The 15,858-nt window shown below is 32.9% G+C and overlaps 2 protein-coding genes across 2 annotated transcripts; both read left to right on the plus strand.

The window, feature by feature from the left end:
- Positions 1 to 2,158: 2,158 nt before the first annotated feature.
- LOC140964245 (potassium transporter 5-like) lies at positions 2,159 to 6,385 on the plus strand. The gene is made up of 9 exons (XM_073423860.1): positions 2,159 to 2,412; positions 2,967 to 3,189; positions 3,334 to 3,582; positions 3,687 to 3,725; positions 3,842 to 4,102; positions 4,192 to 4,244; positions 4,695 to 4,809; positions 4,912 to 5,166; positions 5,287 to 6,385. The coding sequence occupies exons 1-9, from the start codon at positions 2,230 to 2,232 to the stop codon at positions 6,246 to 6,248; spliced, it is 2,340 nt and encodes a 779-aa protein (XP_073279961.1). The 5' UTR covers positions 2,159 to 2,229; the 3' UTR covers positions 6,249 to 6,385.
- Positions 6,386 to 10,635: 4,250 nt separating this feature from the next.
- On the plus strand, positions 10,636 to 11,755 carry LOC140964672 (high-affinity nitrate transporter 3.1-like). The gene is made up of 2 exons (XM_073424543.1): positions 10,636 to 10,928; positions 11,051 to 11,755. Exons 1-2 carry the CDS (start codon positions 10,796 to 10,798, stop codon positions 11,533 to 11,535), a joined length of 618 nt encoding a protein of 205 aa, XP_073280644.1. The 5' UTR covers positions 10,636 to 10,795; the 3' UTR covers positions 11,536 to 11,755.
- Positions 11,756 to 15,858: the final 4,103 nt, after the last annotated feature.

The raw sequence follows: 15,858 nt of genomic DNA on the forward strand, positions 1-15,858 counted from the left end.
AGGCTATTTTACAACATCCGTCAAATTACGAAAATTTTATATCAACGTGTAGCCTATACTTCGTAGACTCCGAATATATAATCAGAATTAATAACAACTGACAAACAACTCTCTAATCTCAATCCAACGATTAAAAATCCCTAATTATAATAAATTGGGAATAATTCAAAACAACAACACAATAATCTTCTCTACTTCATTAAGATCATACACTATTTAACAATCTTCAATTTCAGTATGATTTAACAATTTATCGGATTTATTCCAGGAATCGACGAATTTCAAACATCACCAAAACTATAAAATTTATACCTCAAATCGAAGACCTCGTGTCAATGATCCCAAAACTGAAGTCGGTTCGTCGATTGGATAAACCGATAAGTCGCAAGATCGAAAAGAAAATCTAAAAACTCTTTTCTCTCACATCTCCAATTCTTCTCTGTTCATTCTGAGAAGGAATGTACGTAATTTTCAATTTTATCCTTTCTTTTTTTTAAAAAAAATATTATATTATATTATATTAATAAAATAATATAATATAATATAATATATAATATTTAACATTTTAATACCGATATATCCCTTTGGACCAGTCAAACGATCAAATTTGCCAAAACTCAAAACATGAAACTTCTATATCTTTGAGTTTTCTACGTTATATCCAAATCTCAAATCATTTGGACTTCATATGAGCAAGATATGTCACTAATTACCATTTTACCCTTAAAATTAATTCATTATTTTTCAACTTATTTACGAAAATACCAGTAAATTGAATATTTTTCAACTTATTTACAAAAATACCATCAATACTATTTTATAATTGTAATATTTACTTCAAGCATTACAAATTTCGAATAACATAATGTTTCCCAATACGTCCAAAGTCAAACATCTTTTCAAAGGCTAAAGTCGAAAAGAAAAAATAGACATTTATTACATTGTACAAAACTAATAGTGGCAAGATCATTTTGTCAGGAATAAATGCACATAATTTTGTTAGGAATAAATGCACATGATCATTGAAAAACAATATCGGACTGTTGAAAATTTTAAATCATAAATATGCAGACGGAAGGAGAATATGAACAACTATTACAAGCTTGCACACATCTTTCAAATATACGTTATTTCAAGATATTTGAGCACACTAAAACGATCATATTTCAAGTTGTTCGCACAACACACCCTTATCAAAATCAATCAGATCTTCAAAGAACGACTAACCTAAAAAATGTTAAGGAAAACTTGATTTCAAAAAAATATTTTAGAAATAGTTTATTCGCCGTTCTAAACTATCACAACATCCTCCATTATTAATAGTTAGTTCCCACAAAATAAAGAGGCTTGGGATTCTAAACACAGGCGAAACAAAAAATTTCCTTACCCATATCCCACCCCAAGTTGTACTTAAAAAAAAAAAAAAAACCCTTATCTTGTGAATTTGAGTATTTTATTTACATATACATTGATAACAATCCAAATTAAATTGATGAGGCATAGAACATGTGGAGAAAATAGCTGAGAGTCATGGTAATTTACTAATTTGGGAGCCTTGGATATAATTATTTTATTTTTGTTCGTTTTATGTTTTTATTTATTTTTAATCAAAATCTTTCTTTAATTTCGACAATTGGTCCTTCGGATTATCAAAAAATTTATTACTATGAATATAATAATTTAATTTAGTGCGACGGAGAAATAAAACATTTTAAAAATTTGTGATGTAATGGTAAGTATTATGGTTATTTCATTATTTAGAAAGGAAAAAAAAATAGCTACACGATCTCACGAAATAAATTGTCACGATCCCACTTTTTTAAAAACATTTTAAGATTTTAGAAACTTATTTTTTTAAAAATATATTGCAAATCTTTCTTAATTTATTTTAAGAAACATTTTGCATACATTTTATAATTTTTTTCACAATATATTATAAAAATTTCAAAAAAAAATATTGGTATATTAATTTCTTCGGAAAAGCGATATTGAATTTTTCGGTGGAGGCTACAACGGGCGAGGTTCACCCGGTGGAGGCTACACCCGGTGAGGTGGCGTAAAAGGTTGACCCTTGAAGTCAACTGACGAAAATTCCATGCAAATGGGAAACACGCGCACGCTATTCACATGCAAATGGAACATCCACACACTGACACACGCTAACCGAAGTCCTATATATGAACCCAACCTAGCTAGCTAACTAGCTCCATATCAAAGAAAGCTGCAACAATGGCGGATCGCGAATTCCACTCTCATGATATCCACGATCATCAGCACGAGGAAGCACCAGAACCAAATACCCATTTGAGAGAAGAAGAAGCTTCAATCGTGTTGAACCGCTTCGACTCGTTCACTATAGAGGCCGGAAATGTTTCTTCTAAACCGGCAGCTCATGGCGGCTCCTCCGGCCAGGTTCTCTCCCAGTTTCCTCAATTGATCGTTATACTTTTCATTATCGGCAAGCTCTATCTTACTTTCCGTTATTATATATATTAGATTGAAGACGAATCTAGAATTTTTTTGGGGGGCCGCGTACAATTTTTTTTAAATAGTTAATCAATAGAATATTGACAAGGTCGAATCTAGAATTTTTTTGGGGTGCGTAATCCAAGTTTTGGAATAGTTGATCAATAAAATATTAATTTTTTGACACTTTTCCTTATTTTGATTCTTTGTTAACAACAGTTTTCCACGGAATCCAAGTTTTGGAATAGTTGATCAATAAAATATGAATTTTTTGACACTTTTCCTTACTTCGATTCTTTTTTAACAGTTTTCCAATATCTGGGGGGATTTCAGACATATTTCATCTGATTTTTTGTTTACTGAGTTTTCAATTTTTTTTTTTATTTTGATGTACTAACTTTAATTTTTTTCCTTGAGAGATTTCGGACATATTTCGTCATGACGCTGAAAAATATCTGACATAACTTCAAAAATATGTAACATCTTCATTCATTGTGCAGAATAGCTGGAGCCGGCTTTTGAATTTAACTTTTCAGTGTGTGGGAGTTATATATGGAGATATCGGGACCTCTCCACTGTACGTGTTCTCCACCACTTTTCCCGATGGGATTCAGCATAACGACGACATAATTGGAGTTCTTTCGCTCATCATTTACACCATTGTTCTCATTCCTTTGATCAAATATGTCTTCATTGTTTTGAGGGCCAACGATAATGGCGATGGTATGTTTTGTATATCATTCAAAATTTCGATTTAAAAAAAAATTAGAAAACTGAAAAGTCAAAATGTTTAATATCATTTTTTTAATCAATAATCTTTCCATTATCATACTTATTTATTGAATTCCATGCGGGTGCTTGCTGCAGGGGGTACATTTGCCCTGTATTCCTTAATATGCCGGTACGCTAACGTGAGTCTGATACCAAATAGTCAGCCTGAAGACTCCCAACTCTCAAACTACAAACTCGAAACCCCTTCGACCCATTTAAACCGAGCTCGAAAGATCAAAGAGAATCTGGAGAAGAGCAAAGTTGCTAAAGTCATGCTTTTCCTCGCCACGATTCTTGGAACTTCCATGGTCATCGGTGATGGTATTCTTACACCCTGCATCTCAGGTATATCTTGAACACACATGTTATAAAATGGCAAGTTTAGAACTTTGAGTTGTCTTTAAGAAATGGGATATTTACATAATTTTGTTTATTGATCGAATTTGCAGTCCTTTCTGCTGTAGGTGGAATCAGTGGTTTGAGCCAAGGTAGGTGCAACATTTTTCTACGTGTTTACTTTCTTTCCTCTTTGGCATATATACAAAATCATACCATGTTCGTGATTTATGTAAATGAATAATGATGTTGGTATGTAATTTCTCAGATGCTATTGCTTACATTTCAATTGCCATATTGATTGCTCTCTTCGTCCTGCAACGATTCGGCACTGATAAAGTGGGCTACACCTTTGCTCCCGCAATCTGCTTATGGTTTTTATTTATAACTGGAATTGGTGCCTACAACTTATTCAAGCATGATATTCGTGTTTTACGAGCTTTCAATCCGCTGTATATAGTGCATTATTTCCGAAGAAATGGTCACAAAGCGTGGGTATCTCTTGGTGGAGTTGTTCTCTGCATCACAGGTTATATTTACTCATCAATTCACTTACTTGAATTTGTTTAACTTTCACAAGCAAACCAATGTTTATCATTTGTTATTCTCAATATATAGGGACCGAGGCCATGTTTGCTGACTTGGGCCATTTCAATGTACCAGCCATACAAGTAAGTATAGTAGTTCCATTATGCCACGCCGATTCGTTGAAGGAATATGCAATGATCATGTATATATTATGATTCTCTAGCTTGCTACTTGAGTTGGTTTGTTTTCATAAAAAAGGACATCACATTGTTAGTCGGCACCGATCGATATTGTAAAGTCTTTGCCCTGCGTATCTGAAACAAGAACATCACTTTGAAAGGGAATGATTATCCTTATTCCACATCGGATTGTCGGAGAAGTTTGAAAAAGTCTATAAAATCGTTAACAGATTTATCTGATATCTTTGGTTAGTTATATTTGTAAATCTATAATGAAATATTTGTATGGATGATTGAATTCAAGGCATGACAAGTTTGACATGAAATATGTATTTCCCCTATAATCCTGTTTGAAGTGAAATATGCTCCTTTCTCTCAAAACCAATGAGAATTCTTTTTTTTGCATAATGTCAGATTAGTTTCTCCGGAATTGTTTTTCCTGCTATCATCATTGCATATATTGGACAAGCTGCGTACCTTTCGAAGTTTCCTGATCATGTGCTAAACACATTTTATGACTCCATACCAGGTTAATTCCTCTCCGAGATGCTCCAATGCAAACATAATGCTAAATCTCGTATGGTTTTTGGGTTTAATCTGACATTTAAATCTATATATATATATCATACAGATCCAATTTATTGGCCAACTTTTGTTGTGGCTGTTGCTGCCGCCATTATTGCCAGTCAAGCTATGATATCTGGAGCATTTTCCATCGTCTCCCAATCCCTGAGTCTAAGTTGTTTTCCAAGAGTAAAAGTTGTTCACACTTCTGCCAAGTATGAGGGACAAGTCTACATTCCTGATATCAATTACTTTCTCATGATTGCTTGTGTCATCATAACGTTTGGCTTCAAAACGACAGAAAAGATTGCCAACGCTTATGGTAATATCTTCGAACTAACTTCATTTTGTATTTCTATTAATCAGAAATTCTAATGTTTCTTAAATAACCATTATCTATTATACATGACAAGTAACATAGCCCACACTACTCATGTTGTAGGTATAGCTGTTGTTTCGGTGATGTTGATAACAACATCTCTGTTGACACTGATAATGCTCTTCATTTGGAAAACTAGAATTTGGTGGATTTGCTTGTTCTTCGCTGTTTTCATGTCGGTGGAGTTGTTATATCTATCGTCCGTTCTTTATAAGTTTACCCAAGGCGGGTATTTCCCATTGGCTTTCTCTCTAGTGCTTATGATAATAATGGCTACATGGCATTATTCGCAGCAGCAACGTTACATTTTCGAGATGAAAAATAAGGTTTCTAGTGCGTATGTCAGGGACTTAGCTAAGAACAAAGACATAAAGAGACTACCAGGAATTGGGCTTCTTTATTCTGAACTAGTTCAAGGAATCCCACCAATATTTTCTCACTTTGTTTCTAACATCCCTTCTATTCATTCTGTGATGGTAATAGTTTCTATAAAGTCCATTCCTATCAGCACCGTCTTGCTTGAGGAGCGGTTTTTGTTTAGACAAGTTGAATCAAGAGAAAGCTATGTTTACCGTTGTGTTGTAAGGTATGGATACAAGGATACAATGAAGGAACCACATGTATTTGAACAACAGCTAGTGCAGAAATTGAAGGAGTTCATAAAGCATGAACATTTTATGCATGAGGCGGAAAACATCCCTAAACCGGATTTATTGGGTGAAGGATCAACTTCTTCTGCATTGATTCAGTCTGCTAGTTCGGATAACAAAAGGGTTAACAGTCCACTGGCCCTGCTTCCTGGAGCAGAAGAACAAATGCGATTTATCGATAAAGCAATGGATCAAGGTGTGTTTTATCTGCTAGGAGAAGTGGAAGTGGTTGCAAAAAAGGACTCATCTTTGGTCAAGAAGATAGTAATAAACTATGCCTACACATTCCTAAGGAAGAACTTTAGACATGGAGAAGAAATGTTGGCCATTCCCCAGAAAAGGCTTCTTAAAGTTGGAATGACATATGAAGTTTGAATTCTCACAAGATAAATTGGTGCAATTTTCTGTTGTATTTTTGTATTCTGTTTATCGTGTTTGTGATATTGTATCGTGCCAAAATATGTGGGCTATTTCAGAAGTCATGAATTGAAGTTTGGACTTTGTTTTTCGAAGTGATTGAGAATGTTTGTTATCCACCGAACAGTACTGTTTTAGCTGATTTAATCCTATCTTTTGAATAAGTCTTGTTTTCAAAAGAAGTGGCTACAAATTAAAGTCAAATTTTAAAAAGTGGGGATTTAGTGGAACAATCTTTATCAAACTTCAGTGTTGGAAAATGAATATCTCCAACTTCCAAGGTATTTGAGCCCACTAGTCGATTGAAAATTAAGGATTTGAACACGGATGTTTGGTGATGTGGGTCAATGTGCTTTTGAAAACTTTGCAAATGTGACACAATTGTCAAATATAATTGATGGCGGCGTAAATTCTTGAATTAAATGTGGCAACTGCATTTGGTTCACACACACGGAGAGCTCCCTCCATCTCAGTTTAGGGATCTCAAATGAAGCTTTTGAAAGCATACGAGAGCACAATCAAGAAAAGAACAGAGTTTATGAGTTTCCTAAGAGTTACGACTTATGAGTTATTTTGTGTGAGGTGGAGAAATTATTTTTTTGAATATACTCGAGTTGAGATAGTGAAATATTGAGTTCTTTCTGTAGAAAAGATTTGCAGTGGTTCTGTAGACGTAGCAAACTACATAAATCTTATCTTTGTGTTTTTGTCTAATATTTCATTTCACAATTTTTGGTATTATATTACTGTCAGGTCTCAAAGAACAAACGAAAAATCAGTTGACACTCTGAAAACCAAAAACTATTTTAATCAAGAAAATGTAGAAGCCGATGGTTTTTCCATTCTTAACACAATCCAACTTAGAGATAGTTTGCCACTTTTTTTTTTTTGAAAAAAAAGTGATTTTAGATTTTTCGTATAAATTTATTAAAAAAAATCTAAAAATCATTTTTATTTTCATGTCAACCGACACACCATTGACTTCACGGATTCTTCGCACAGTTTCTTGACGACAGGCAACTACATAATGTTGGGCCATTCGAAGTGGCTTAGGTGATTGGTATAAAGTGGGCTAAAATCCATGTATCCAAATCCAACATTTGGATCCATGAACCTATTACTGTGCATGGTCCTCTCTTTTAGTCTTTGATTTGACAAATGGACTCACTCTTGATCATTGATCCAATGGTAATGATTATAGACTTAAACCCAAACTAGAATAAAGCCCATATAAAATTAGGCCTAATCCTAATTACAGCAAAACAAGCAAGTCCAGAGCAATCCTAGAGCAGTCCTGTTTTGAGCCAGCCCAGTCCAATTCCATTTCCACCTAGCCCGAATATTATTAATGTTTTTATATTACACTCCCAAAGCATTTTATCGTCTTTAAATTCAACATTAACATCTAAACAACTACTTTAAGTATGGGCACAACTCAAAATAGGGGACATAGTTTAATTTCAATTTGTTTGATCCCTGCTTGTTTACCAAGCTTTATCACGCAAAATCGTCACGATTTCGTTTAAAAAGTATACAATTTTGGCTCAAAATTCGATTTGAAACTTATTTCAACATTTCCGAACTTGGGTCGGGTTTGAAAACCAAGATAAAAACTCAAAGAAATGGATTGGATTGGATTGATTTTACTTGTACTTTCATTCCAATGATGATTTAGATGATCTTTGTCCCGCTAAGCTAATTCTATGCATCGCTAGTAATTGACCTTTTTACAATTTAATTTAAACTACGTAATAAGAGTGTAGAATTGGGACATCTCCTTTAGCTTTATGGTAGGTTACCACAAAAGTCTTGAGAGCAATATAGCCTAAAAAAATTATTAATGAGAACCGAAAGCCTCATCTACAAGATCACAGTTAAAATTTTGACTAATAAATTCTCATATCGACATCTACTTGTAATCAATATTTTCATAAATAATATAATACGAATAAATAAATATTTTACTTGTGTTTTTTGTTAGCGAAAATACTAATAACAATAGTTTAGAAACAAACTTGTGAAGACAAAACAGTAGCCGAAATAAGTTTACAGTATGATTAGTATGTAAAGAAAAGTTAAATTAAACCGAGATCTGTAGCATGTACAGTTTTCTTAAAACATATTCGTCCCCTCCGGTATGTGATTCGAGATTCCAACGGACGTCTGTTTTCAAAGATAAAACGGGCAGACTCGCAGTAATGTTGTACAAATAAGTACACTGGTGAACGAAATAGTACCTGAACTTTATTGGTGGACGAAGCAGTAGCAGAAGAGTAGAAGAGCCACAAGCATGCAGGGGCAGAATGCAGAGACGTAGGAGAAAGTAAATTTCGGTGTGTTTTTTGGCTTTGGCACATCCCCTATTTATACATGTCGATAGCAGCCATACGAAAGGCCAAAGGTTGCCAGACGAAGCACCAAGCAGCCAAGCTATGTGAAAAGTCTCAAGGGCATGCGAAAGGTCTCAACCGAAAAAAAAAAAAAACAAAAGGTGGCATAGATTGGTTAGGCGATTTTTTGCCTTGATCAGTCCGACATTCGACGCACCCAGATCGCGCTCGTACTCTTGCACATAAGTCAAGCCTTTTCCAGTTCAAATCGGGCCCATGATTTGGGCCCTCCCTTGTGTCGACGTGCGCGAGAGAGAGCCTCTTGATCAATCATTGTTATACTTTCATAAAGTACAACACAATATAAACTCATCTATACCACTTTATTTTTCTTATGTTGGACAAACCCACTTTTCAAATTTCCATTCACTCACATGGAAAGCCTATAAACCTCAGAACCCAATATATTTAATCCAACATTTTTCGTGAAAAAAATGTTAAAAGGTTTTGTCTGAAAAAATGTGGAAAAATGTATGTATATTTCTCTATTTGCGATTTTGATATTCTATATTGTATTATTGTTAAATTTTAATTTTAACCAGATATCTTTGCTTTCTTTGTAGTTTAAATCTAGATTACGGCGTGACAATGACGAATATAGAGTCACGTCTAAACTCTAGTTGTAAAATAACTATAATTGCCACAACAACAAGATTAAAAGATACATTACTAAAATTAAAATTTGACAGCAAATGACCATCTTTCAAGAGAAAATGTGATAAATTTTCGAAGATGAATTTTTTTATTTTTGAGGGGTAAACTTCAATTGGAATCATCGACCCGCCATTTCTCATGTACCTTTTGGCTAAATATGACAGCTTACTATTCATGTGTTCTATTCTCATTTATTCAAATTGTTGACTTCCATATATACCAATTCAATTTAATTCTTTTAAATAATTTAGTTTTATAGTTTCTTGACCCGAATTCTACTGGGACTGGCCTGAAAACTCACGGTGCAAAGTGTATGTTGCAGCTTGAATTATGTACTAATGTTTGCGCATAAGCGTTGCGTGCTTGCACAGTGTTGCATTTTTTGGAAAAAAATTGGAAATTAATCATTTTCTAAATAAATTGATTTATATCAAAATAGAGATAATATCATAATTATAAAAATTGATGAAAAGTTATACTACAATTTGACGAGAGAGACCAACTACAATTTGGTGCTGATAGGCGATACCAAACGGATACACGATGTCAGTCTAAGGCCTTGAGCCTTAATAATAGTAATAGATATAAAAAAATATGTGGAAAATTAAGAAAATTACATTAGCTTTATCTGTAAAATTAATTTCATTTAAAACCCCGTAATTTTATAAATCATGCTAAAAACTCCATTTAACTTAAGAGTTAATTGTGTTTGGTTTTAAAAAAAAATGAACATATTTTAACTTATTAATATTTTTAAGGGTTTTCGTCCTTTAGACTTTTCACATGGTACCATGGTGGAGTTAGCCCAAAATATTAATGTTAGAATTCAATTCACATTCCTTGTATAAATGTGAGAGAAAATAACATTCCAATCACTAGTAACCTTTAGTGTTACTTATGAGTCGACCCCTTTTGTATTTTTTCGTCCACGACGACGATGGTATCAATTTGAAAATGAAAAAAGAATCTCTCCCGATTCTTGAACCATCCTGAAAATATACCACAATGATTCATTCATGCATACGAAAACTAAAGTCAACTACAAAACTAGAGGCCATCACATCCATTGAATATACTTTGGGGACATTTCCCTCCCATAAAAATAATAAGAACATGAGAATTTTCAACCATCTATCTTCTCTTTTTTATATGTAATAACTCCTACTAGTCACCTTAATCAAATGGGAAAATTTTGCCAGTTGGTCATGTTTGACTTTTTGGTGCCTAAAATGTACAAACTTTTTTATATTTTTTTTAAAAAAAACCTTTGGTTCTTTTAAAAGGTTGTAATGAATGGAAAAGGTCTTGTCTATGCCCTTTATATAAAGGAATCAAGATTCTAGCAATTGTCTCATCTCCAAAAACCAGATATCCAGTGGGATCGCAAATCTTTTCAGCTTCTCATAGATCTTTTTCCCCGAATTTCTTGGAAGTTCTTCAGTTCTAAAAGCATCCAATCAAATGGAGAATCCTATTTTTCTTTTGGCATCGATTCTGTTTTCTTGCTGGGTAGCTACTTGCTATAGTGTCACCTTCTCTTCTCTCCAGAACCAGAAGACTCTCGTAGTCACCACCTCACCGCAAACGGGACAAGGTAACTCGATCTCCGCGGTCCATGCACCTGTTTTTTATCCGATGATCGGTCGATATTATGCACAAAAAGTTATTACATGATCCAAGGATGTTTTTATATTTTATGAAATTTTAACTGTGCAGTTCTTAAAGCCGGGCAAGATTCGATCACCGTGACATGGTCACTCAACACTACCGTCCCATCAGGCACCGACTCAGACTACAAGACGGTGGTCGTCATGATCTGCTACGCTCCGGTGAGCCAAAAGGATCGCGGGTGGAGGAAAACGGTTGACGATTTGAAGAAAGACAAAACCTGCCTACGCGATATTGTATCCCAACCGTATAAGCCTTCCGGCAATACCTTCACATGGAAAGTGGCGAGGGATGTGCCCACCGCGACGTACTTCGTTCGCGCATACGCAGAAAACTCCGCGAAGGTGAAGGTGGCATTCGGGCAGAGCACGGATTCTAACAAGACCACGAACTTGTTCCAGATCCAGGCGATAAGCGGGCGCAATGTATCGCTCGATATATCTTCCATCTGCTTCTCTGTTTTCTCGATTCTGTCGTTGTTCGGGTTCTTTTTCATGGAGAAGAGAAAGTCGAAAGCATCCCAACAAAAGTGATGCAGAGAATTTTACACTTTTCTATGTTCTTTAACTTGGCATCGTGATATATGTGATTCCTAGTAGCAAGTTCTTGTGTTTCTTTACAATTTGGTCATGCAATTCTGTTTATATGCGAGGAATCATAGGAGGTGTAGAAATCCTTGTATGATTAACGACGTTGGATTACATGTTCGGGTTAAATAAACTTTTGAATGAATTATTGTTCGATTTCATGTTATTAATGTTCGTCTTCTGACTGATCTTCTGTTAATTTCTTGAATTTTTGGGATTGAGAAACCCTTTGCACGCAAATAAATAAGTCATTTATTTCCTATAGATAAAAAGACTTTGGCCTCTTGCAAGATGCACGACTGCACGAGTATCTAACATGCATTGACTTGAAATGTGAGAAATTACCAGGCACCTTCCCCTTATCTCAAGTCCAATGTAGCAAGTATACAAGTAATTAAAAAAGGGGAATATACAACTTATAAATAAGTTGGTTTTTTGATTTAGTTTTCAAAGTTTTGTTTTTATATATTAATTTTTAATTTTGGACTATTTTATTCTAAAAACTAATGTGATATTAGAAAATACTGACATGAAATTAAAAAATGATGATGTGACATAAAAAAATTTGTTTTATCAGATGTCACATCAATAATTAGACTAAAATAGTCGAAAATTAAAAATTAATATAATAAAACCAAACTTAAAAAAAATGAATAGAGCAAAAACTAAAATTGGACAAGATTAAAAAAAATTAAAAAAAAGCTTGACACATGTGGTGAATAGATTAGAGTTGTATTTTGACATACTTTAAGTATAATTTCTTATGTTTAAATAAATTCTATGTTTCATTTGTAATAAATAATTTCTAGATTCAAAATTCGAAGATGTGTATAAAATTTTAAATTTAGAATTGTAAAAAACGAAACGTTTAATTTAAGGATTTGAAAAATGTTTGGAAAGTTCGTAATTGCATATATATATATATATATATATATATATAAACACACACACACTCATTCTTTTAGAGAAGAGATTAAAAAATTTGTAAACCATTAAGAATGAAGAAAAATCAAAAGTAACTAGTGTTTGAAAATAAAAGTGAAAAACTAAACATTTAGAAGTTGAAGTATTTGATAAATAAATTATTCTAATACTAGTTTTTAAATAAAATATACGATTAATCAGATAACACGCCTTTTTGTCTTCAAAATTATTGGGGGTGAGAATCGTTTTTTTAAGAATCAAAATCACCATGTGACCCAACTTTGAAATTTTGATTAAATTAAATAAAAGATAACATGTAAAATTTGGGGTTATAAACACACAAAAGTGATTACTTAATTTATTTATTTTTTGAGTTTGCAAAAACTCGTTTTTGTATATCACTTATTTGGTTCAAAGCAAGTCTATTAATCAAAGCACAAAAATTCACGCGAGACAGTTTCATTGGTCAATTTTGTGAGACGGATATTCTATTTTAGTCATTCATGAAAAAACATTACTTTTTATGCCAAAAATATTACTTTTTATTGAAATTATTAGCATAGTTGACTCATCTCACGAATAAAAATTCTTGATACTGTCTCATATCTCTGTCCCAAGATCATGAGGATGACATTGTTCATTGTAAATAAGTGATACTTAATCTCCTATCATTCATGTGATTATTAATCTCGTCAATCTCATATACCAAATTGAACGAAGTAATATAGAGTTCCATTTCTAAAAAAATTCGATTAAATCACTTTAATCCCAAGTATAATAACTTTGTAACAAACATGATAATATAAATCATTTACTATTTCTTATCACATCACAATACATTAATCAAGGGCGGAGCCACGTGTAGCTATCCGGGCAATTTTTTTAAAAAAAATTTATATAATAATTTTGGGTTAATTTAATATTAATTCAGATGACTTAATTTAAAAAATTATAGAGTTTAAAATTTAATACGTCTAATCTTTAGTAACCACGTTATAATTTATTATTTTAAACATAAATTTCCGTACCTAAAAAAGTTCAATGGTTTATGTCATGAGAAGGCCAACAATATTTTAAATAGCCTAGTTGTTGAAATTTAGCTCTATAAATTGTATTATAATGTCATTCCTCGCCTTTAATTTCGTTAAACATTAATTAAATAATATATGAAAGTAAACTCCAAGGAAGAGATACACATGCCAAATTATTCAGTAATAAAATAAATGATAATGTCTTGGGATAATTTTATTTTTTGTAGGTGGTGATTTTGGTTATATATAGGTTTGTTAATTTGTTAGCTATTTTTCTAATATATTTCATCAAATAACAATTTTCGTCATATCTTTCAAACTTTGAAAATTTAATCTTCTTCACTTGGAGTATTGATAATATGTCAGTATATTCATCAACATCACATCGGATCATATCGAAAAAAAGTAAAATCGCAACAACAACAAAACAAAAATAACTTACTACAAGTCAATTTAGTAATATAAATGAACAAAATCGTAAGAAAGAAATTCTTATTTTCGATTTCGACGATACTATTGTTGAGAAGTAAAACGATGGATAATATTTTCATAGATATATGCACTTTTTTTTGGGATGAAATACAGTAGTTGACCAACGAGCATGCATGAATCAAGCACACCATCAATTGCACAATCCAGCTGAATAATGTATATATAATGAATTACGTATTTATTATGTAATTATAGAATAGCATGTTATGAATTTGAGAAAAAATAGAATATTATAATTAAATATGTTAATAATTAGTTTATAGAAATAATAGAATATTATAATTAAATATGTTAATAATTTGTTTATGGAAATAATAGAATATTACCAGAAAATATGTTATAATAGCTAAAGCTGAGATAAGAAAGTTTGTACTCATTTCGTTCCAATTATTTAAGTTTCTTTTTTTTTTCGTTTATTTCAAATATATAGTTCAATTTATACATTTAATAACGTTTTTTTTTTACTGATATACTTCTATTAACTAAGTCTTGAAAAATATGCAACCATTTTTTGAATGAAATTAAATAAAAACAAAATAAGAAGTTTGTTTGAAAGCTTTGTTTTACCGATGATTTCTTAATTATTTGAAAAATAAACAAATTTATATATTTGAGACGGATGGATTATCGGATAGCTGCCTCTGATCAGCTTGTCATGTATTAGACCACAAAATATTATATTTCTTTGCGAAATATTCAGAGGTAATATTTCGATATAAGAAAAGAAATTAGAGTTAGCCAACCATGTAAGGATTCAACTACTTCAATATTTGATTTGTCGGTCAAGCTCTCTCAATGTTGAATTCATTGAATGTGGCATTTGTCCCAAATCCATCAAATTAAGATGAAAACAAATATCAAACTATCCGACGCCCCACTAACGATCTCTGTTATTTTCAGTGTGCTGATATTTCCAGAGCTATGGAGAACCCTTTCTCAAAAGAATATAACCCGACCCGGTGAAATTGCCCACGTATCTCGAACCCATTTTTACTCGGTCTCAAAAATAGGGTTCAGTTTTAGTAGATGATACTAGTTCAAATGCAAACTTCGAATTTACTCTAGGCCTGAAATCACAAAAGAAACCGTTAGAAGGAGGCTAGGAGGGTGTCCCGACATAACCCCTTCGATGCTCAAGTCAGGTATTGAGAATAAAATGAGAGAGCAGTTAAGGAAGCTGCTAATGATAGATATAATGAACGAAAAATTAGATTCTCAAACCTGATATTTATAGGAGAATACGTGAGATCCATCATGGGATTTCTAACTTAGCTAGGAATGGGTCGGGATCCAAAATCCGATTTGGACCTGATCTTGATGGGCACATTCATGGGATATCAGTCAAGTTAAAATCTTGATCCCGACTTAGCTTCTTTCTTTCACGCAAATATGGTTCAGCAGATATTAAGCGAGGATAATCTTTCCTATGTTCTTGCGATTCAAAGTTTCATCTGCTTTGTTGGCATTTCTCGTGTGGTAGCTTATTTTCATATCATAGTTTTTCAAGAGCTCTATTCATATTCTTTGTCTTATATTCAGTTATTTTTGTGTGAACATATATTTGAAACTTTCGTGGTCAGTGAATATTTCGTATTTATCCCTGTACAGGTAATGCATCCAAAATTTCAAGGCAAACACAGATATGAAAGTGTGCAATTTTCAATCGGATTTATGTTTTTTTTTGCTGTTGTTTATGTCACTGCAGGAATCAAGCATAGGCGCATAACAGAAACCTGTGTGCGGCTGCTCGAAATCTTGCGCAGTCGCGTGCTAGCAGAAGAGGCACACAACCGCAGAATCTGATGGGCCTTTTCTTAGGCTT

This window comes from Primulina huaijiensis, chromosome 18 (genome assembly GCF_012295235.1).
Source record: "Primulina huaijiensis isolate GDHJ02 chromosome 18, ASM1229523v2, whole genome shotgun sequence".
Classification (NCBI taxonomy): domain Eukaryota; kingdom Viridiplantae; phylum Streptophyta; class Magnoliopsida; order Lamiales; family Gesneriaceae; genus Primulina; species Primulina huaijiensis.